This window comes from Python bivittatus, unplaced genomic scaffold (genome assembly GCF_059951505.1).
Source record: "Python bivittatus isolate LINGU-HERP-01145 unplaced genomic scaffold, Pbiv_v1 ctg000960_np1212, whole genome shotgun sequence".
In the NCBI taxonomy this organism is placed as follows: domain Eukaryota; kingdom Metazoa; phylum Chordata; class Lepidosauria; order Squamata; family Pythonidae; genus Python; species Python bivittatus.
In genome coordinates this window covers 14,984,812-15,008,131 of record NW_028277124.1, presented here as the reverse complement: position 1 = coordinate 15,008,131, position 23,320 = coordinate 14,984,812, and the positions used below count along the sequence as shown (strand labels likewise).

General features: G+C 38.1%; 1 protein-coding gene across 6 annotated transcripts in view; it reads left to right on the top strand.

Annotated features, from left to right (window-relative positions):
• PPARGC1A (PPARG coactivator 1 alpha) overlaps window positions 1-23,320 on the top strand; it is a 625,128-nt gene that overhangs the window by 566,166 nt on the left and 35,642 nt on the right. For all 6 annotated transcript variants that reach the window (XM_088131377.1, XM_088131381.1, XM_088131379.1 and 3 more), the window contains 6 exons: window positions 7,932-8,126; window positions 12,292-12,414; window positions 13,434-13,638; window positions 15,295-15,327; window positions 17,898-17,943; window positions 18,053-18,126. In XM_088131377.1, coding sequence (XP_087987503.1) covers window positions 7,932-8,126; window positions 12,292-12,414; window positions 13,434-13,638; window positions 15,295-15,327; window positions 17,898-17,943; window positions 18,053-18,126 — 676 coding nt within the window. The remainder of the gene's footprint in view (window positions 1-7,931; window positions 8,127-12,291; window positions 12,415-13,433; window positions 13,639-15,294; window positions 15,328-17,897; window positions 17,944-18,052; window positions 18,127-23,320) is intronic.

Below are 23,320 nucleotides of genomic sequence, written 5' to 3'. Positions count from 1 at the left end.
TTTTGATTCAGAATATAAGTCTATTTTAAAGTAATAAGAACAAAAGCAATTGAATATTTAGATTGTGGAGGTATTAAACAATTTTTAGCATGATGCCTAAAGGTAACCAGGGGGCATTTCAGTTAAAAGAATTTTGTAAATGAGTCCCCATCATTTCTGGTCATCACCCATCTGGTTTTTCATGTTTTAATAGAGGGAGCTAAGCTGGAATGAATAAACATTTAATAAATATGTAGATTTACCTACAGGAAAATGATGCTCCAGAGACTTTAGTCAAGAACCAGTTAAAGCTTTATCATTTTAAATGAACTTGGAACTAGTTTGGAAGCCAATAAAAATTATCTATCTAGCAAACTATCTAACAAAGACATCACAGTTGAAATTGTAGAACTATGAATCTTAACTTTCTAAATGGTCTTCGAAGATAGGTCTGAGTACTCAACAATACCGTAATCAAATGTGGACATGAAAAGTTGACAAGGTTGCTGCTGGGCCCCACTGTTCTGCCAAAGGTCAATTCTTAGCATTACCTTCCCTAGAAAGAATGTCAGGACTGTGGGAGCTTCTGATCAGAAGAGCCTCCAAGCTGCAAATTTCTCCAGCCTCATTCCACTTCCTTCACTGGGCACCAATTACTGCACAGTCCTTCATATTCCTGTACAAGGAGTCTGAAATGCTGTTGCTGCTGGATGGAAGGAGAAAAACCCATTGTTTGGGATGGCAGGGTTCTTTCCCTTTGCTGAAGCCTTTATTGATTTGTTAGATTTATATCCTGTCTTTCCTCTAGAAACTCAAGGCACTGTACAGAGCATTCCTTCTACCATTTTCCCCCAAAGCAATAATCCTGTTTAATTGGACTGAAGGAAAGTAACTGGTTTCAAGTAACTGGCTGAACTTCTCTGGGTGAAGGTGGGCTAGAACCTTGGTTTCCGCGTCCTGTTCCAATATCCTCACCACTATCTCACCTAGGCTCAAGACCGGTATCTGAATGTTGAGAAGAAGAGGGCAAATAATATAACTACGCTCTGTCAAAACAGCACCCCATCCCATCCCATTTTTTCCCCCTTTTTCTGAATTTTTGCTCCACCTGCTGTCATGTCTTGCCTTCCTTACTTATTTCCCAAGGTACTTTGTCCGTCTTCACTCCACAAATCCTCAGGCCTCCGGCTAGACTGAGAAGTGAAAATAGGATTGGAGATGGAGTGCAAATGGCAAGCAGTAGAGTTTGTCTCATGATGTAGCAGTGCACATTTCATCACTTGCCCCTCTTCCTGGTTCCCTCTCTGTAGACACCAGTGGAAGCTGCTGCTTCTTTTTTTTTGAATTGTACTCATAATATTGTAGCCTTTTCTGAATGTAGTCTTTGAACAGGGAGGTGGCACAGAATTAATACCAGGTGTACTTCAAAACGTTCATGCTTTTTTATCTCTTACTCTATCTCCCTCTCTCTCTCTTATTTCAGATTACTCCTCCAGAGCACCTACTCTAAAATAATACAGACCTGCTTGTCCCGCTATAACCATTTGGCAAAAACATGACAGTATCTGGAAATGTGGTCATTTGGTCACAGCAAGTCTTGGTTGGCAGCTGTTCGCATAATTGCACTGTGGAACTTTGGCATTTGCACACTTTGCTTCATTTCACATATGCTGACATTGCTCCTATTTTTCAGTCAGCTCCAACCAAAGTTTTTGTCTTCTTAGTGTTGCTAATTTTGGAATACCTAGACAGAAAAACAACAACAAATCCACACTGTGCCTGGGCATTTTAAAAGCATTGTTGATAGGCTAGCGATAAAATCTTGGGCAGTGAGTTTGCCACCATCAAGTTCTTGACATATTTAAACATACATACATACATACATACATACATACATACATACATACATATATATGGGAAAAACACAGTTAATGCATTTCTTTAGCAATCCGCATATTACCTCCTGTAGAGTCAGTGATAAGATCATTTGCTTTCAGGTACTTTCTCAATATTACACTCTGCAACAACTATAAAATGAGGAGAGTGACCTTTTGATTCGGTTGTTTCAATTATATACATTTCACTTGCATTGGTCTTGTCACAATATTATCTTATTTTGGGTCTGGTAACCCAATCAAGAGTTTGCTAGATCGTTGCTACTTTTCATCCTCTACCTTCACATCATAGCCTTCCTGCTGAAAGAGGAGCTTACCCTCGTGAAATCTCAGCCTTTAGCAACTTGCAACCACCTTGAATGATTATTGGTCAAAAGTTGTAAAATGTTTCAGTAGAGGTTGCTAGCAGGGTACTGTATTTCTGGGACAAATAAGTCAATTAGTAGATGCTCAGTTTATTAGAAACTTAATTGTAAGGCCATAATGGAAACTTCTGAGCTGCAACGACTCATTAGGAGGAATAGAACAGAGACTTTTTTTTTTTTTTTTTGCCAGAAGACTTATAGTCTCTTCTGAAATGCCTAATAACAAAAAAGTCAGTTGTATTCCTAGAACAACGCAGCACCTTCTGGAGTAGAAGGAAAGGCCTTTTCAACGTAAGTTTGACTCATAGGTGCTTCTAAACAGAAAACCTCCCGATCCCACCTGTGAAAAGAGACCAAGGACCAAGGAGCTATTTTCTCTTAAGTGATTTTTTTTTTTAAAAAAGACATTTGGTGGGAGGTTTATAGGCTTGTAGAGGGAGAAGGACATTTGACTGGGTCTATCTTAAAATTCCATAAGAAAGGTAGTTGTGGAGCAAAAAAATGAAAAAGAGACAAACTTGTAATATGCATGATTGAATTCAAAGTGACCTCTTTTTTGTACAGTTATAGTCAGGAGCTTAGCCATAATATAGCTTGTGCTACAGATTCCCACACCTATGAATATCTGGTCAATCAACTGGATGATCATATCAAATTTTTGCATTAATACATTTTGGGGGCTGTTTTGTTTTTTGTTTTTTGTTTGGTTTGAATCTTTCAAAAACAACTCTTTGCTACTGGATCTCTAACTGTGTGAGAGACATGGACAAAGTTTAAAAGTATCTGTCTGTCTCTTTCTCTCTATCGCTACCTACCTACCTACTGTTTGAAGGCACTTCGGGTATGTCCAAAAATGTCTCTTTTTCCAGGATCTTCCAGAACCTGTGTAGAGCAGCTACGGAATCCCAACAAAAGTTGGAGTGATTTAAGGAGATGCCAAAGTTCGTGTCTCCATGTACTCCAAATTCTACTTTTTATGCTGAAGCACTCCACATCTCTAATATCAATTGGCTGCAGTTTTTCAGCAAAAAGGAAAAGTGGGCAATCAACTGTAGCACTGAGAATGGGTTGAAGTCAGACTTCCTGGGGGCCAGGCTTCAACCAGCAGGCAAGATCAGATCCAATTAGATAGGCTCATACGAATCCAAGAACTTTTGATGGGATAAGCTGGAAAGAAAGAATTCCAGTTACTGCTGTGTTTTAAGAGCAAGCTGTACTTATCGAATCAACGTTCAAACCCTCTTTCTCTCTCCTGCCCTGGGTAATGGGCTGCTCGGATCCCTTCTCTGGGTGGGAGGTCTGCTTCCATCTGTCCCTTGCTTTTGCAATGGTCAAATCTGCTATCAAGTTATTTTTCTCTGACTGTGTGTGTGAACTAACTCTCACACCAGGGTACTTAGACCAAAAGGCCATCTTCCATGCTGGGGTGCTGTTTTCTGATTTCAGAAAAGTGCAGCCTTGTGTCTGAATTCTCGACAAGAATGCCTCCATCTGGCATCCATTTTAGGTTGTGTCAGCCATAGCTGTCAGGGTTGTTTCACATATAAAATGCCTCTTTTCTCTTTTGAACTGGAAAGCACCACAGTTGAGAGTGCTACAATATTTGTATTCTGTGCCAATCTGAGAAAAACTCAACATTTTTTAATATCATGAGAATTATTGGCAATTTCTGTGACTTCGGAATGAAAGGTGATGCTCAGAACTTTTTTTTTTCCCCCAGTATGAGAATTTATCAGTGAGCAATGCCATCCAGACTAAAATGTATCGAGCATTTTGAGAAAGTGGTAGTAACTCCTCTTCAAAAGGAGCATATAATTGCAGGAATGTCCCCTGTGGATAATGAGTGGCAATATTGGAATAATGAAATTTACAGCTTCTGGATGCAACAGGGCTTTGTCCCTGGGCTGTCAACACCAGATCTCATATGATGAGCATAAAGCAGAGAAGTGATACTTAATGAATCAGTTAAGATTTGTCTATTGTAATATCACAGTTGTGGTTTGGAGCAATGACCTTCTAAATTGTATGAGCTAAAGTGGCTTCCCTGTATTCTGATTTGTATTCCCTTACTGGAATTTGTGACATGCCTTAAAAATGTGGATAGGAGTTTTTTGTTTTTGTTTTTTTAAGTTGCTATTGTAATCAGGATGAGCTGAGTTTCACTGGAGATAGAAAACCAATATTTCTTTCATGACAGCTGACCGGAAGTGCTAATACCCTTTGAAGTCTCTTTCTCCTTTGCAGCCTTCTAGGTCATCTTGATGACGTTTCCATCCTTGTCTTCTTCTTCAGAATTGCTCAGTATTTTTCCCACTAAATCTTTGACACAATCTTCTAATCCGCAATTTTTGCATACTACAAACCTTATCGGGGCGGTGCGTACACTGGAGGCTGTGACAGTTATATAGTGGGCATGATCACAAAATGGCTGCCATGGGGGTTGTGAGATTGCTCCCTACCACTCCTATTAGCTACTCTGGATGCTTTCTATCCCTTCTACTTATGACTTTTTCTTCTTTTTTCCTGGAGAGATAGCAAAATTATTTGCTCCAAGCAAATAATTGGGCTACAGCACCCTATCATTTTTATTTTCTAAGAATGCTACCAAATAGAGCTCAGAAACATTATTGTAAATGGAAGTTATGCATGAAAACTGTGAACTTTCCATTTATTTTTTATTTTTAAATCAAAGAATCTTCACATAGATTAGGGCAGGATCCCAGGGAGATGGGCACCGTACTGGCAATCTAGGTAATTGTGTAATTAAGCTTAAATTAGGCATATAGAGAACAGGGACAGAACACAGAACATTCTGCTCCTGGAGAGCTAGGGTTTGCACATCCATAGCTTAAATACATATACATGAGTTCATACTCTTCCTTCTGAAACTTCTCCCACTCCTCATTCTTCTCACGTGCTGTTTGGGAAGATTGTCATCATTGTCATGTAGGTGTTTTCTACTCACAAGAAATATTCATTTTACATATTTGCAAATCAACCCACTTCAGATGCCCCCAGTCCAATCCACTTCCTAGACTCCTTCACCTGCTTCTAAAGCATCTTTTTTCTCATGAAAGTGAGGTGAGCAAAAGCTGTCCTCTTCCTCTTCTCCTTTTTCTCACCCCTGTTCTTGCTATGCTAACTAATAAAAATGTTTGGCATGAAATATTATTTAGAAGCAAGCACATGGTTAAGTTTTACCAAGGTTATCTCCCAACGTCATTTTTAGTCCTTAATGCAGTTCTGCTACTGTGTCATCTGTGAGCAGATATGTATTAGTTGGGTAGCGTGCCATCAGCTGTTGTGACTTTGATTTATTTGCTCTGTAAATTGGGACTGGAGCAATAATGAAAAATGACATTAATTGTTTTAACAGAGTTCTCTTTGTCACATCCTTTGCTTTTCTCTGAGGAATGTTTGAAACTCCTCACAAAAAAACTAATTGAAATTGCTGTGATGAGTGAGAGTAGTGTCCAGTCTGCACTGTGACATTTTTAAGTGCAAACACCAAGCTTTGCAACAGGAAATGCGAAGGTTTTCTGCAAAAGTCCATATTAACAAGGAAAAAAAGCTGACTTTGAAAGAGAAATATTTTACATAGTTCTCCAGGTGACAGCATGGTTCATTTGTTTCTGACTCCTCATGACCTAGTGGACATCATTTTTTCAGTGAATACTTCTTTGAGTTCTTCTAAGCTCATCCTTGTGTCATCAGTGATAGTATCTACTTCCCTTGCATTCTACAGGCCTCTTTTTCAATTGCCTTCATTTTTTTCCAAGGATCTGGATCTTATCCAATGCCTTTTTATTATGTGTCCAAAATATATACATTTTAGATTATTTTTTAGCGCTTCCAGTGTGCAATCTGGTTTTATTTAATCTAGTATTGAATTATTTGTCCTCCTTTCAATCCAAGGTATTCTCAACAGTTTTCTCCAGCTCCCCCACACCCCCATTTTTTAAATTATTCCAGTTTTCATACCATATCTTACAACTGGGCAAACGATAGCCTTGACCGTGTGTATTTTTGCTATCAGTGTGATGTTTCTATATTTTAATATTGTCCAATTTTTAGTATTTCTTCCAAATAGCAGGCACCTCTTTGTTTCATGGCTACAATCCCATTCCTGTGAATTTTTGACCCTAAAAAAGATAAAATCTTTTACTTGTTCTCCATCTATTTGCAGTGGGTTAGCATTGCCTATTGACATAAATTCTCTGATAGGATTTGATAAATAGCTGGGTGAAATCTGAGATACTGCAGAGATGTTCCATTCTAATTGCCTGGACTATTCTTGCCTGGTCTATAAGATTGTATCTTCAAAACTAGAGCAATTAAATGGGAGAGGATTTAGCATATGTACTTGATTGTTCATAGCCCACGTTCTCCTTTTAAAAAGTAAATAATTTGACATAATTTACCTACCCTTGAGTGCTAGATTATATCTTCCAGACTTTGCTAACTGGAAATCATGGGAGATGTACTCCAGTGCATCTGTATGGCATCAGATTGAGCTAAGCTTATAGAGATGGCATCTAGGTGAAAGAATATATCAATAATCTAATTTTCATGTTCTAGATATCTGTAGTCCCTAACAAAGTCCTCTAGACTTCCCTTAAAAGTTCCTCTCATGACTTAAGGGACAATCTCTGTTTTATATTTCATAAAATCCTTGAGTTGGAAGGCCATCTGTCCTGCCTCTCTTTTTAGTGGAGATATCAGAATTAAAGCCTTCCTTAACTGGGAAACTTCCATGGAAGAGGAGCCCACAATTTCTCTTGGTAACTGGTTCCAGTGTTTTAACTTCAAGGAAAATTCTAATAATGATTGACTGGCACATTTCCTCATGCATGGTCTGCTAGAAGTTCATCAATGGCAGAGGCTCTTACCCGACAGGCAAGAGAATTAATTCAATTGTTTCCCAAACTGCTAAATGGTAAATTTAACTGAATAGGAGTTAATCCAGTTAAGATCAATCTTAACTAATCCCTACTGGGAAAATTCTTTATTTTGAGGTTTACACTGTTTTTAGATACCATCCCATTATCATCCTAGCTGGAGCTAAAGTACTTTAGCACAACATCTCCAGAGAAGATCTTGGCAGCTTCTTTCTCTTTCAACTTTCTGAGAAGTAGATTTGGCTGCCAGAAAAGTCTTTGCATGGACTCTACAGGGAGGTTTTTTTCCCCCCAAACTTAAGTCATTAATAACAAATGCAACAAATCTCTAAAATATAATATGCTTTCATTTTTCTGCATCCCCAAAATATGAATGATAATTGTGATGTATTGTGTTGAGGAATGCGAGTATATTTCTTATGTTTGATTTGACACAAACAAGACACCTAATGCAGATTAATGTTACAGCCACATCTGATCAGAAATTAATCTACTTTGTATTGTTTATAAAATTTTGATAGCGGGGGTAAGCAGAATTTATTCTGTAAGGATTTTCTCTCTGTAATGTTCATACTAACTGTCTAATGTAATGATAACTGCAACTTCAAATAGGTATGTACCAATGTGTGTGGGACCCCACTCCTTAGCATCCTGGATGAGATAGTTGCAGGTTTGCAGATTACTTGCATGGAATTAATTCAACCAAATGTTAATTTATAAGGCTATATATTCTTAGTTTCCTGGCCTGAATCATGTTTCCCTCCCCCTCCCCCCTGTATTCTCTGCATGAGTAGAAGATAGATGAAGAGAATGAAGCAAACTTGCTAGCAGTCCTCACAGAAACGTTGGAGAGTATCCCGGTGGACGAAGATGGATTGCCTTCGTTTGATGCCCTGACAGATGGAGATGTGACCAGCGAAAATGAGGCTAGTCCTTCATCAGTGCCTGACAGCACCCCTCCACCTCAGGAGGCAGAAGAGACGTCTCTAGTAAGAATCTACCTTCCTACTGTTTAATGGGAAATGGAGTTGCCTTCTGACTATACAATGCATGGCTATGATGTCATGGTATGGTTTGATTTTCTCAGTGAGGTTGACATGTAAAGGAAACCAAATCCTAATTGGGAAATGGTGAGGGGGGGAATGTCTATAGCATTGATTGGATGGTTGTTTTCCTTAGATTGTGTTCAGAAAATAAAAAGAAATGTATTCATGCATTCTTACTAGTGAGTCTCTGGTGCATGCATATGCATTTCATCTGAAATAATGTAACCCAAGTTGTTTATTTATGAAAGTTGGTTTAAGATTTTGCTTATATCCTGATGCCAATTAAAGGTAAAGTCTCTGTACATCAAGCTCAACTCTTGGTGATTACATGAGCAGGTCTGTGAAATTTTCTGATCAGGGAGGGAGGGAGATTCAAACTACAAGTCTAATTTACAGCCCTTGGACCCTTGAAATCTCCCATCCAAGTACTTATCAGGACTTATCCTACCTAACATCCAGCCCAACAAGGTTAGCTAGGTATTCCAACTGCAGTTACCTGAAGAGTTATTGCAGTGTTAGTTACCTGATTAATATTGTAAGAGAATGAAAGGAAAATCATTACTTTTCTATAAATATTGACTCAGTCCTTCTGAGGATAATAACACCCCTCCAATAATTAGTAGACCTTCACCACCAAATGTTAGAAGCAAGTCTATGTGAGAAAATGGAAACTTTTTTTGAATAGCACTCTCTAAAAATACACGAATACCTGCTGCCAAAGGTTTTTGATCAATCTTCCATGTGTATTCATCTTTTATAATACACTGAGCTTGGCTAGTGGTATTTGCAGTACTTGAGGCCATTTTATGACATATGATTTGGTCTCACATTTGATGGGAATGGGGACAAGCAGATTTAGATACACAGGCAGCATTTTGATGATACTGGTGTTTTTTCTATCTTCCAAACAACTTACCTGGCCATCCAACTGACAAAGCTTTTTCACATCTAGGTTTGCAATTAACTCTACACCTCTCTGTGTAGAGCTCTGTGACAAATATATATTTTGTACAAATATATCTGTACAAAAAACAATGCACATTTCCAAGTCACACCTGGAAAACCCTTAAGGTTCTAAGATGTAATATGTATAGGAACCCTTAGCTATATATTAATCACGCAAGATAAAATGGAAAAGATGATGATGATGATGATGATGATGATGATGATGATGATGATGATGATGATGATGGCAAGTTTTATTTTTGTGTGCCACTTCCATTTACAGTACCCAATACTGTAAATACTGAATCCAGTGCAATGGACAAGACATTATATTTATTTCAGATACTTTAAGGAGCCCTCCAGAAATGTGCCAGTGTATGTTCTACATTGTTTTGAAAAAATAATAATTGCCACATTCATTAATGTCAAATTCCCGTTGCCGCTGTGTAAAGCCCTACTAAGGAGACATAGAAACTAGTTCAAATTCTTTTCCCTCCTTTATATGTATTTCCCAAATACATACGTTATTTAAAATGAATGAGCCTTGAAGTTCATCTTCACAGCATTACATGTGAAACTAAAGTTATCCATGGAGGGTCCAAGGTAGACTAACATTCTGAAAGGAGATGGAAATTATTTGAAACCATGAACAGCATGACCAAGTATTCATTTTCATGCTAGTACATGTGTGTTCTCACCAGGCATAAAATATTTGTTCACCTTGTGGGTTGTATTGTGGATGTTATTGGCCCTGCTGGCTGAGAATTATGGGAGTTGTAGCCTGACTTCTAGGAGGACAGGTTGGAATAAATGTAGATTTTCTGCTTCATGGCTAGAAGAACAGGATTGAGTCGTTCATTTGTTTTCAAACGTTTGCTACAGCACTTCATACATGTTACAGAGTCCTTGGCAAAGGTGTGGTGAATTTCCTGTCCTACTTTCTTGCTGTGGCCTATTGACAACTAAAATAATTGCAGTATAATAGTTACAAGCATGTTGCAATGAAAAAGAGAAACCCATAATGTAGCCTTCCTAGATCAGCTTTTTGATTCAAAATCACTGGATTTCTAGATGATATTTCATGGGTTTTAGTTGGGGAAGTAAGACATAAATCATTGAACCCATTACTCTATTGTAGATCTCTTGCATGATTGGAATGAGCCTGTAGTGAATGTCCTTCAGGTGTAAGATTTGTGAGAAGTTATAGAAGAAAAAAAGTTTCTCTATCAACCCTAACTTTAGAAAACCCAATTCTGTCGCCAGACAACTTTCTTTATCTTTCAGGCATAATGGAATTGAGAAGTTCAGTATCTTATAGCTGGGACTATCAAGATAAACTTGTAAAGTACATCTCCTAAATGATTTTATCAACCACAAAGAAGATGCTTGCCAATGTCCAGATGTTTCCTTTGAAATGTAATATTGCATTATGTGTTGGCTTCAGAGTTTTCTTCTCAAAAACAGTTGGTCTTCAGTTAGGCATGAGTTCTTGAAGGTTTCATTTGGTCTCCTCTTATGGCTTCAAGTCTACATACTTTAAGCTTCATAGATCTGTTTATGATAAGCAAATGTTCTCTTATGCCTGACACATTTTCTGTAGCAAGGTAGGACATGCAAACCACAAACAAAAAGTCCAAACTTCCTTTTTCCCTTTGGATATGAACGATTTAGACAAAATTATTGTAGATCACCTCAGGGACATGAATTGGAAAGTTGGTTTAAGTTCAAGAACAAATACAGGTTTTGTGGATGCCTGGAACGCACAGAGTCAGTGAATCACTGAGCCACTGGTTATCCTGCATTGCTGCTTCTTATCAGTTCAAGAGAGAAGACCATTAACTACTGAATGGTAATACAACCTTGTAGGCATGTTGGCTAAACCAAACAGTGATGTCCAACTGAAATTTTTATCTATTTTTTTTTTCCTCATTGCCTCTTTCTATCTTCTCTTCTTCATCCTTTCTCCCTGTTATTGGGCTGCTGAGCCAAGGACATCTGACTTTGCAATGATCAGTTACACTGGTCCTTGGAAATGACACAAAGGATCACATTTTGTCAACTTAAATAATTATTCTCCTTTTGAGCCATTCTGCCTGGGTTCCAACCAAATAGTGGGAAAGGGAAAATGTAAATCTCTTTGTATATGTGCATGTAGTTTAGTGCCTGTCTGCATACAATGGCAAATGCTGATGACCATGAATTTAACTTGGACACAATCTGCATTTAAAATTAAAGCAGGCTTCCCATTGCTATTATTTGTAAAATGATAAATGACTTGCAGCATACCTTAAAAAAAAAAAAAAAAAAACTTTTGGCCTAGGATAAGTGCTAATACATCACTTTCCAAGTGTGTAAAATGATTTTGTAATACTTCTATTGCTCAATTTTTTGACAATTCTATGAAGTTTTTTGCTCTTGTTTGAAAAGAACAAAGAACCCTTCTCACGTGGCCTCATTTGGAAGTGAAGGCAGAACCCTTGTGCAGCTCATAGTGGGTGAAGATGTGGAGGGAAATCTAGAATGGAAACACTTCTAGACTTATCAAAGCCAATTAAATAGTCATCCACCATTTTTGTTGTTGCAGTTGGATTCTATGTCCAACAAGGGTATAGTCTTATAGTGTTCATTAACATTAGCCTGATTTGGACAAGCTTCTATATGTAGAAATGACACAAAGAATCACATTCTTCATTACATGTTCACTATTTGTTCTGTACTCCTTCTGGACCTGCAAGACATCCAGTCCATTGCACGTCATCCTGGGAAAACTTGTTTTGAAGGGCAGCACAAGAAATAAAGATTTGATTAATCTTCTAGGACTTGCGCAAATAGGATCCTGTGGTACATTTCTGAATTCTGTAGACACTTCCCAGAATTTAAGTGATCATTTTTAGTCCAGGACATGTTGGGCTTTATCCACTTATGCTGTATGCAGGTGGGCATCCAACAACTCTGGGAGCAGATCAGGCTTGTTTAGTAGGTAGAGCTTTCTCAGCGTGCATAGCCCATATCCATGTAGATGTTTGTCCAAACTGGACTCATGAATCAAAAAGTGTGGATTAAGAAAAATTAATAAAAAACAGGAATGTGTAACCTCTTTTCTTTCTCTTCCTAACCTTCCCCTTTCCCGCCCTCCAAACATTTCCTTCTGTTATTCTTGCAGCTTAAGAAGCTCTTGTTGGCTCCAGCTAACATCCAGCTAAATTACAATGAATGCAGTGGCCTCAGCACACACAATCATGCAAACTCCAATCACAGGATCAGAACAAACCCTGTGGTGGTCAAGGTACAGCCTTCACCTATGCAATGCCTATTAAGATAATTTCGCAAATGCTTGTCGTAGTCTCCTTAGACCAGTGTTGTCCAAACTTGGCCACTTTAAGATGAGTGGACTTCAACTCCCAGAATTCCCCAGCCAGCCATGCTGGCTGGGGAATTCTGGGAGTTGAAGTCCACTCATCTTAAAGTGGCCAAGTTTGGACAACACTGCCTTAGACTGAGAAAAGGGGCAATAGAGATGTAGCAGAGAGGGGGAATATCTAGCAGAATAAAAGAGATTGGCCTGTGCCTTTTAATATTCTACATCTTAATGTCATTGTTTTTTCTTGGCAATGTTTACTGGCATTTTTACAGTCTACTCTTCTTTTTTTTTTTTTTCTAGATGCAAAGTAGGTGGTGTTGCCCTTAAAATATTAGTGATAGACCTTGTTTGATATACAGGTCTGGTCTGCCACTCTGCCAGCAATCCTGCTTAAAAAAAGATTACGCTGGCACCTTTGAAGAAAGCTCTGTGATGGCCATTAATTGCTCGAGATGCTGGCAGTGGTATAATTCTGTTAGCAGCCTGTATTAAACAATGTTTGTCTTGCCATTGACTGTAACTGAAAACAGAGCGTTTAGGGGTACTTAAGAGAGTTGTGAACAGGTTGTGAGACTTGAGCAATCAGCATCAAATTAAGGTTTAAACTCTTCCTCCCTCTCTCTCTCTCTCTCTTTTCCTGTTGGTAGTAAAGGAGCTGTAGGATCTTATTAGGTATATAGTGCTGCATAGAAGCATTGAAACATAAGAGGGCTGAAATAAAAAGCTGCATCAATGTCATTTAGGAATTTTAATGCAATTTTCTTTCTTTGTTCTGCAAATAATTATTCACAGCTCATAGATCTAGTAACTTAGACTGAACCCTTCACTGCTAATCTCATCTTTTTTTTCTTTTTTTTTAAAGCAACACTCTGTATCCATTCTGATAAGGTTCAGCTCACTAATTTCACCTTTCTTTTCCCTTACACTGTGACTCATTTCCCAAGACTGAGAATTCCTGGAGCAATAAAGCGAAGAGTATCTGTCACCCACAAAAGCCACAAAGACGTCCCTGCTCAGAGCTTCTCAAGTATCTGACCACCAATGATGACCCTGGTCAGGCCAAACAGACAGAAAACAGGAACAGCAACAGGGACAAATACACTTCTAAAAAGAAGGCACTGTTGCACTCTCAGACGCATCATTTGCAAGGTAGGTAGGTGACCAACAGAAAGCATTTGGGGGCCCCATTGGTCATAGCAGTAAGTTGTCAGCCCTGGAAGATGTGATGAAGGATGGATGAGAAGAGAGATGAATGGAGTCTCTAGGAGAAGTTTCTTGACTGCTCAGATCCACCGTTCCATCCTGGATGCATTGACAGATGTTGGAAATAATTGCCAGCTCCTCATGGCCAGCCCTACCACTGGCTGCAGTAGATTCTGGATGTGGGGGAAGGCATTAATTCATTCGTTACTTAATAAATTATTACTTCTCCTCCCTCCCACCCCTTGGAAGGAAGACGTGATCGTCAGGTTTCCTACTTTGTGCACTTGCATTGTGGACATCATTACTGTTTTGTACAAGTTGGCCAAGAGATGTCATTAGAGAATCTTTTTCTCTGTGTTTGTGTGTGTTTAACCAAACTAAAAGGAAAAAGCATTGTTAAACTGGCAATATATTCCTTAAGAGACAATAAAAACAGCTTTCTTGCAGCTTTTGAATAGGCAATAAATGTATCAGCCCTATTATATCTAAAAACTCCTCACCATTTTATTGTTTTATTTTCTAAACAGTGTCAAGTGTAAGGACCATATTGACCCCTTTTCCTCACTAAAAACCACAAAAGAATTCTTTATGGCCAACTAAACATCTGTAATGAAGTTTAGTATCCTCTGGTGTAAAAACATTTGTTACTATTCCTAAGTCTTGTAGCAGGATTGCAAGACTGGGAGGCCTTGCTCAAATGTATTGTTCTCTTTCTCCAGCTAATCTTTTCTAGAAGCTTATGACCCCAAGAAAAGCTTCATTTACAAATATTGCTTCTTGCGAAATGCATCTATTTTCCCTGCTTCCAAAGGGAATAGACCTGGTCTGATACATCAGCAAACATCTGGAGCTGCAGTGTCATTGATCAAGAGAAATTGCTCTGCAGTTGAGCATAGTAGCTTTTATGAACTGAGTTAGGAACAACCGAAATTCACATTTCATTCCATGCCCATCAACCCTGGTTTTATTTTGTCCCAAATGGTGATGAAAGAAGAATGAGTTTCATTTCTTCAACAGAGCTAGGAACCTATTAAATCACGGCAGCACTGGGTCCTGCTACAGACAGTAGATAAATGAGCAACTGTATCTATGTAAATCCAGCAAAACTTGGTATATGATGATGTTGATGTTGATGATGTTGATGATGATGATGATGATGATGATGATGGTTGGTCGCAGTCAGCCAGATGTTTAGACCAGATTTGGCATTTTTATCCACCTATCAAGTCCTTCCCAAGAACCTGGGATAGGCGGATGTTGTTGGGATGATGATGATGATGATGATGATGATGATGATTTTCCTGTAGCAGGGCTACCAGAGCTTGGCTGCAGAAATCTAGAGAACCTTTAGTTGAAAGCAAACCATTTTCCAAATCTCTTTGTGGCCCTGTGGTGGCCAACAGGATTTCTGCAGCACCCATTTGATAACACTCCTCTGAGACAGTCTCATAGAACAAAGTGAGATCTGTTTTAAGTGCTTAAATTATTGGTGGGGGCAGGAGAGGGAAGTCTTAATGAAATCAATGTCATTATTGATATAAGGTAAGGTAGAATTACATTTTTAATTATTTATTATTATTGTTATATTTCTATGTCATTTAGAGAACGAATGTTATGGGGCACCTGCTAAGCAGAGTAAGTATTTACTAATTTACTGACTGACTCATTCATTTATTTACTTCATAAAGAATCCTGTCTTCTGACTTCTGTTCGTTTACTGAAATAATGCCTCTTATAGTTGTTTTAAAAATAGTAGGTAAGAGCCCATCACAAAAACATGAAGCTGGAACCAATGTATTCCCTCAGAAGTTGAACACTACTTACTAGTTTATCCAGAGGATTTATTTAAGGACAGGACAAAAGGAAGGAAGGAAGGAAGGAAGGAAGGAAGGAAGGAAGGAAGGAAGGAAGGAAGGAAGGAAGGAAGGGAGGGAGGGAGGGAGGGAGGGAGGGAGGGAGGGAGGGAGGAGAAGAGAAGAGAAGAGAAGAGAAGAGAAGAGAAGAGAAGAGAAGAGAAGAGAAGAGAAGAGAAGAGAAGAGAAGAGAAAGGGTGTGGAGAGGATTTTCCTAATTGATCCCTGGTTTCAACTAAATCAATAGTTCTGATCCTATATGTTTATTGAAGACCAACTGACTAAATGTCAATGTTTAATTTTTCAAGCCTATTATATGCACTGGAGAACGAACCAAAATCAATATGGTGACCATAGAATTACATTATGGATAGAAAGGTCTTCTTACTCTTAATGGACAGTGGGGGGAAGACTGACTCAGGAATGTTTTAGTGCAGCATGTACTTTTTTCCATTACTAAATATGTAAAACAGAGACATCAGTGAGGGAGAAAGACAAGATTCACATAGGCAGAACTTTCAGCTGCTCTCTCAACCACAGTATAATGGGTGTCCTATTGTAGAAGCTGCAGTAGAAATATTTCATATGATGTGGTGATGGAAGTAGAGCCAAGCGAGATGAGGCAATAAAGAACAGTGATCAGTTCTCTGTCTTTTACGGTTTTTTACCCAGTAGTTGCTGCTTCAAATATATCAGCCCTCTGGATTGGAATTAAAGTGCTGGAGAAGGGAGCTAATGCTTTCATTCTGGATTGTTTTCTTCATGAGTCCCCACTTATTACTCTTCTCTTTTTGGAGAATAGCTTGGATTCGTGTACATTTTCATCTATTGACCAAACAGGACAGGATCCTCTCTTAGCATTTAGCTCTAATCCAGACCCACATAATGTCTTTGATGATCAGCTGCTAGAATTTGGGGCGGAACCAGGGAAGGAAGATTAGATGCAAGTCTGGCGGTGGCTTCCTAGAGCTTGAAGGATATTGCTTGGTGTGAATAGCAAAATCTCTCGTGCCAAGCAGGAAGTAGCATTTTTTCTTCTTCTCTAAGTATTGAATGGTTTTCCCTGAATAGATCAGGGAAAAAAAAAATAAAAATTGAAGGTCTTAAGACCTCTACATTCATCTGAGAATCATTGCAAAATAAAGAATGTTTCATCAATTGAAAATGAGAACAGAAAATTGACATCTTGACTGTTTTTGTTTTTGTTTTGTTTTTTGTTAAATCAGGACCAACTAATTGTTTTAAGTTTTGATGCAGCCTTCTCTCTTCCGCTGCCTTCCCAAAGTGGGGTGAATTCCAGAGAATTCATGGTTGTTTTGCAGTTAGCTAGAAGTCCAATTTGTTCACTCATGTTGGAGTTTTTTGTGGAGGAGTTAAACCACGATTTAAGCCATCTGTGATTCCTCTCCCACTCTATTTGTAAGAACTTGGCTCACATTTGATTGGGTATTGGTATCACAGAAGCCGCCTATTTTCCTACTGCTGAGTTTAAAGCTGTCTATTGAACAAGTCAAACCAATTGAATATTCATGGAGTTCTGTTATTTTATAGCTACGCTGCTGTTGTCATATGCAAGGGAAATGTGAATTTTAGTCTGAATTAAACCTGAGAGAAGCTACATTTTCAAAGTATGTTCTGTGCATTTTTTTTTTTATGTTATTGTTCAGGTTTGCATTTCAGAGTGCAGTTGACCTAAATCCTTCTGCCATGAAGGATTCCAGCTTGAAATGAATGTTCTTTTTCTTAGGTGCAATATAGTTCTGAGTGCCAGAACTAACGTAACGTGAATTGTGTAGCTGCTTCTGGAAACAACTTGCTCCTTTTCTTCTTGCCATAGTGTTTGAATTACAAAAGGCTGCCAATTTCTTTGCCCCAAAAGAAGAAGCGTCTGCAGTTAGGGGTGGAGTTAGTGGTAGCCGGATAGATACAGGAAGTGTAGGAAATTTAAAACAATTGCGATGTCATCTTATTTGTTTACTTTATAACTCCAAGGAGTTCCTCCAAGGAGGAAACCACATCCCACCAAAACTGTCAGGGCAAACTACTATATAGAAACAGGCAGCACACCTCAAACTCACTTGTACTGATGATGTTACCTAGTTGGGTAATGAAACATCTGCAAGCAAACAACTAAGCTCAGAGAGCACCAAGAACTCCAAATATTTTATAACTCTTTGGAGAAAGAAGAAATGAAATGCTCTGTTTGTTTTGTTTTTTTCAGAAGCAGCCACACGGTTCCATTCATCCTCCTCAATAAAACTCAGTTTAGATGCAGATGCACAAAGTTTTATATTCTTTCCAAGTATTTCATATTTGCCTCTCCATTTTTCTCCCTTTCTAACCAACTTTCAGCCAAATCAATGAATTTATCACTTCCTTTGACGCCTGAGTCACCAAAGTAAGTATCAAGAACTGTAAATATTTATAACAGGGAGGGGGGTTTAAATACAATTTGGCTACAGCAACTCCATTTCAGCTTGTTTTTATAAATGTGCCCTGTCTTCCAGTGATCCGAAGGGTTCCCCATTTGAGAACAAGACTATTGAACAAACTTTAAGTGTGGAACTCTGTGGAACTGCAGGTGAGATGCATATATTTATTTATAATATATCTGCCTTTGGTGCAGGTTTTATTAATAGCTTGACATTATGAAGTGCATAGTGATATGTTACTGTGGTCTCTTAAATTAATTTTAATACCATTTAAGAATGATTTCCCCCCCCACACACATAATTCCCCCAGATGAGATTTGCTTTAAAGTTATGATTTCATAGCTGCGTAGCATAACTTAATGGAAAAAAGAATGAAATAATTTCAATGGGAATGAGTTTGTGGTTCCCTGATGTCTTTGTAGTACTAAAGATATGTTTTCATGGAGTTTTCTTTTGCTTCTCTTCCCTTTTATTGAATCTTTTGCCCAGTCTGCACATGCATGTTCAACTGCATGATTAGAGATGACGTGTTTGCATGGTAAGCAGTCATGGGTACTGATGATCAAGTCTGGACACTGCTTAAAGTACTGGGTCTTTCAGGAGTGATGCTTCGCAGATTTAGTAAGACACAATTACAAACTGAAAGTTCCATGTGTATATGGACTTCATATAGAGACTCTGCAGTAGACCTATCCCTGTCTGATCAATTTTTAGTTTCTGTTTACATTAGAGGGGAATGTTGCCAAATTATCTTTACTAGGTCAGACCCTAAGGCCTTAGTTGTCTCCAAAGAAAACACAGAACATTCATGGAGCAAATAGTTCTCCTGTTCTCCTTTATCTTCAGAAAGGTTTTGTTTGTGTTTATATTTTTACAGTATCTTGCATATCAGAATGAAGGTCTCGACCAGGAACATGTTTTCTTTTAAATGGTGTTGCCCCAACTTTGATAATGTAAACAAAGAATGGATTCCAGTTTTATTGTGTGCCTTTCTTTTATTTCTTTTGTACATTCCTAACCTATCTTCATCTTTCCCAAACATCTAGGCCTTTAGTGGTTAAGAGTGCAATCCTATACAGTTTTAATCAGAAATAGGTCCTTTTCTATTCAGTGAGGTTTATACCTTGTTAGAAAGTATATTTTTGCATTCCAATAATATAGTTCCAATAGGACTTTCTTTCATATTCATTCTGCTCTGCCTTCCAAAAATTGTTAGGCTGTTGCTTGATGCTGAAGTTTATGGATCAGATCAAGTCTATTTTTAAATAATTCTGTTTTCATAAATGTATTCTAGATGTAAGTAAATATCTACACTTTGATAAGTTGGAATGACTCTAATAATTACATGGCCTAAGCAAAACATGACTCTTTTTAAAATTACTAAAATCTATAACAAAAACAATACTTTTTTAGAAGCATAGCTCTATCTTTTAGTAGACTTTGATGGAAGAGAGCCATGTTAGTCTAGGGTCACCAACACAAACTGCATCTTTTAAGACTAATCAATTTTTATTTTAAAGGGTAAACTTTTGTAAGCTCTCTTAAAAATAGTTTAGCCTTAAAATTTGCTACCAGTCTCTTTCTGATTTTTAGCTCCATCTTTTAATGTTAGTTCTAAAAGTAAATTTAATATTCGTCTCTTAAACACTGAATTTTCAAATAATTTAGATCGCTTCTGTCAAGTGGGTAATTTTAATTTAGTTTGGGTTCTTTAGTGTTTTACTCAATGCACATAAGAAACAGGCAGGACTTCAATTACACTGTCATGACCTCCATCTTGACTTTTTTTTACCATATCTTGTGGACATCCCTGATTCAGTGCAAATAGAAAGGTGGCATATAGATCAATTTAAAAATAAAATACATCCAGGGTTATGCATATGTGCAATTTGTCACGCCAGGACAAAATATATGCAACTAATGCTGTAGAATCAATTTGTGTGCTTGTTAATATGACTAAATCTCATGGGTTAAAGACCACAGATTGGTTGCACATTCAGTTGTGAGTCATATGAATATATAGCAGCCACATAATGGGTGCAAGTTACTTACAGAAACTATTAAAAAAATGGAGAATGCTGAGTTGAAAGTTTTCAGTGAACAAAAAATAGGTTTCAGTAGTTCTGGACAATATCCAGAAAGCCATCTAATTAAGGCCTAAATAATGTGTTGAAACCAGAAGCATCCATGGGAGCAGGGAGTGTCAAAAAATTCAAGATGATGACCACAGTCATGCAGCCAAAGTCTAGCCCCTTCATTACGTGAATCACAGCTGAGGTCTTGGTGACTTCACAGATGTAACCTATTAGTTTTCTTGGCAATAATATGGAAATGTTTTATCATTGTCTTATTCATCATTGCTAACATCAAATAATAATGTCTATCCATCTTCTTTCCTTCCTTCCTTCCTTCCTTCCTTCCTTCCTTCCTTCCTTCCTTCCTTCCTTCCTTCCTTCCTTCCTTCCTTCCTTCCTTCCTTCCTTCCTTCTCACTTTGAGATGCATATTAGGAACTTTGCAGCTTTGAATGGTTCATTATGAGATGTAAAATTTGAAAGCTCTAATTTTTCTTTTAAAAAATAGAACTTTCTTCATCTGTGTTTTGCAGGTGAAGAGGTTGTCTGAATTGTGGTGGTTCCCTTCTTTTCTATTTTCAGTTATTTTTAGGCCAAGGGAGATACCTTAACAATGGTCTTCCAGTTTATCCAGGTCATCTGAGGTCCAGATAAATACCTACAAATGCTGCACATTTTACATCCCTTACTGAAATATGCCTGCTCCCTTTAGAAAAGAGGTAGTCTCTGTGCACATTTCCTGCTAGTAAGTTTATAGAGCTTCTTCTGTCAGCTCCATCTGCAAAGGCAAATATCTTAGGTAACTCCCACTTTAGTTGAAAAGCAACAGCCCCCCCCAAACCCAACCAAAATTACTTTTGACAAATAGTAGAGGTCACAGATGCCCCCATGCGAGCCCAAATTACAGCTGCAGAGCGATATTGCATCTTCTGTTTGTGTAGTTCTTGTGCTGCTGTGGCTCTATTTATAACAGTTTAAATAGCAGTTGCCTTGATCTCAGTGTTGAACTGAAAAGGCCATTAGCGAGCCTGTTCATGTTATCAAAGCACAAACTATGATAATATAAATAGAAACTTCCTTGATCTTACTCCTCTCTCTCTCTCTCCCTCCACTGCCCTCTCTTTTGTAACACAAATGCTAAACCTTTTTTTTTTTTTGCTTGTATATCAGGGATGAACATTGATAAACAGAGGGGGAAAATGCCAGGATGTTGTTTGCAAGTTTGCAAGAACCTCTGCTATTGTATTTTATCTGTGGATGAATCTCCCCCTTTTCTCTCTCTCTCTCTCTCTCTCTGTTGACTTCCTGAAAGATTTTGCTTGCTTCTTGTTACTATTCCCTGCCTTTAATCCAACAAGTACAACAATCTAACTCTGCCTTGTAGATGGGAGCCCCTTTAATGGCTATATAGATGAGAGTGACATTTTATGTTTGGAATAAGATAGTAACAATATTGAGATTTTTTTTTCAACTGATCTAGCCCAGAACTGGGCTAACTTTAAATCTGATCGGATCCTTATTAATTGTAACTTTTTCAGGAAGAAATACAGTCACAAATCTTTTAACGGTTTAGGTCAGGGCTAGAAAATTTAGAATCCTAATTTAGCAGAGGGCAAAACAGGTGTGTCCAGGAGGGTTCAAAAATGACAAGATGGTGACCACAACATGTCTGCACACTGCTTTTTACATACATTGCACACACAGTGTACTTTAAAAAAGGGCAAGCTGTGACAGCCTCCATCTTTTTTTACCTCCCCTCAATAACCCTAGGCCAAAATATAATTCAAAGACTTGCAACAGTGTTTTGGGTGACTTTAGCTATAAAACAATGTACACCAAATGGAGATTCCATGTTCAGAAGCAGTAGAACTCAGTGTGCCAGATGTCAGGGATAAACAGGGAAAGTACAGCAGCATTTAAATTTTGTTGGTACCCAGTTAGGAGTACATTGAATGGATTGGGTAGCTTATGCAACTTGTTACACTCCAGATGTGAAGCCATTATGGAAAGAGAGAAACTTCTTTGGAAAGTTGAATTAAATGAACCCATGTTCGGCACCATTATTGTCCAAACCAAAGTAGGGAATTTGTAAAATCAACCAGTTTTAGTGAGAGAGGCACAATTTAAATTTGTCACATCATGTATTGGTGTAAACATCTGCAATTGAGCTATTCTGAATTCTGTAAACTTGTATGTCTTTGTGTGAGAGGATTTGGAATTGTTTCCTGTTGTGGCACAAATGCTTTAGTACATTAGCAGCAGACTCTCACAGGTTTTGCCTATTACCTGTTCTGTTCTGGTCTCTGAGATACTCCAAAAATGTGATATTCTCTGAACATGAGTCAAACTTGCATTGAAACTGTTGCATGATGAAGAACCAAATCAAGTTACGCAATTGCTTAAAAGTACAGTCATGTGTTAATAATGCAAAATCAAGAAATACGAGTATAGAATTGGGTTTTCTGTGGAATTCCATTGCATGTCATTGCATAACATAGTACAAAATCCAGAAATACGTATGATTTTCCTCTGTTTGTTCCACCTCTCTTGAGTGGACAGTAAGACAGTAACTCCTTTTAAAATCATACCTATATTCTGATCACCAATCAGTGACCTGTGGTCATTGGATTTGGAAAATGTTCAAGCACTTTTGGTTATTGAAAAACACCCCATACTCCAAGGTGATAGTGATAAACAGCACATATACAGGCTGTAATGAATATAAAAAAGTCAAGGTAGATTATACTGATGAGAATCAGTGTGGTTATAATGGTTCAAGTGTTGAACTAGGACCAAGGAGACCCACGTTCTAGTTTACCCTTAGCCCCAGGACTCTGGGCTGGTCATTGCCTCTCAAATCAAGCTCTCTTACAGGGTTGTTGGAGGGAAAATTTGGAGCAGGAAGTGCTCTGACTTGAGTTCCTGGAGGAAATGTAGGATAAATGGAAAAGTCAAACCAACAAATAATTAATAACTTTACGGCTTGAATTATCCAATGTCTGGATCAGATTCTGTCCCAGAGATTATTGTGCAGCTTTTCACAGTGGAAGAGTTAATGAAGGGAGAACCAAGTATAGGAAAGAGAAAGGTGAGAGGCATAGAAGAGGCAAGGAGATGAATGCAAGTGAGGATTTTTTTAGATGGACTTGAATTTGAAAAGCTCAGTTTGTGATGGGCATCATTGAACATGTTCTGTTCTTGGCTCTGTCACAGTTCCCAAATGGAGAAATGAGCATTTTTCATGCACAACTCTGTTTAACTGGGAAAGT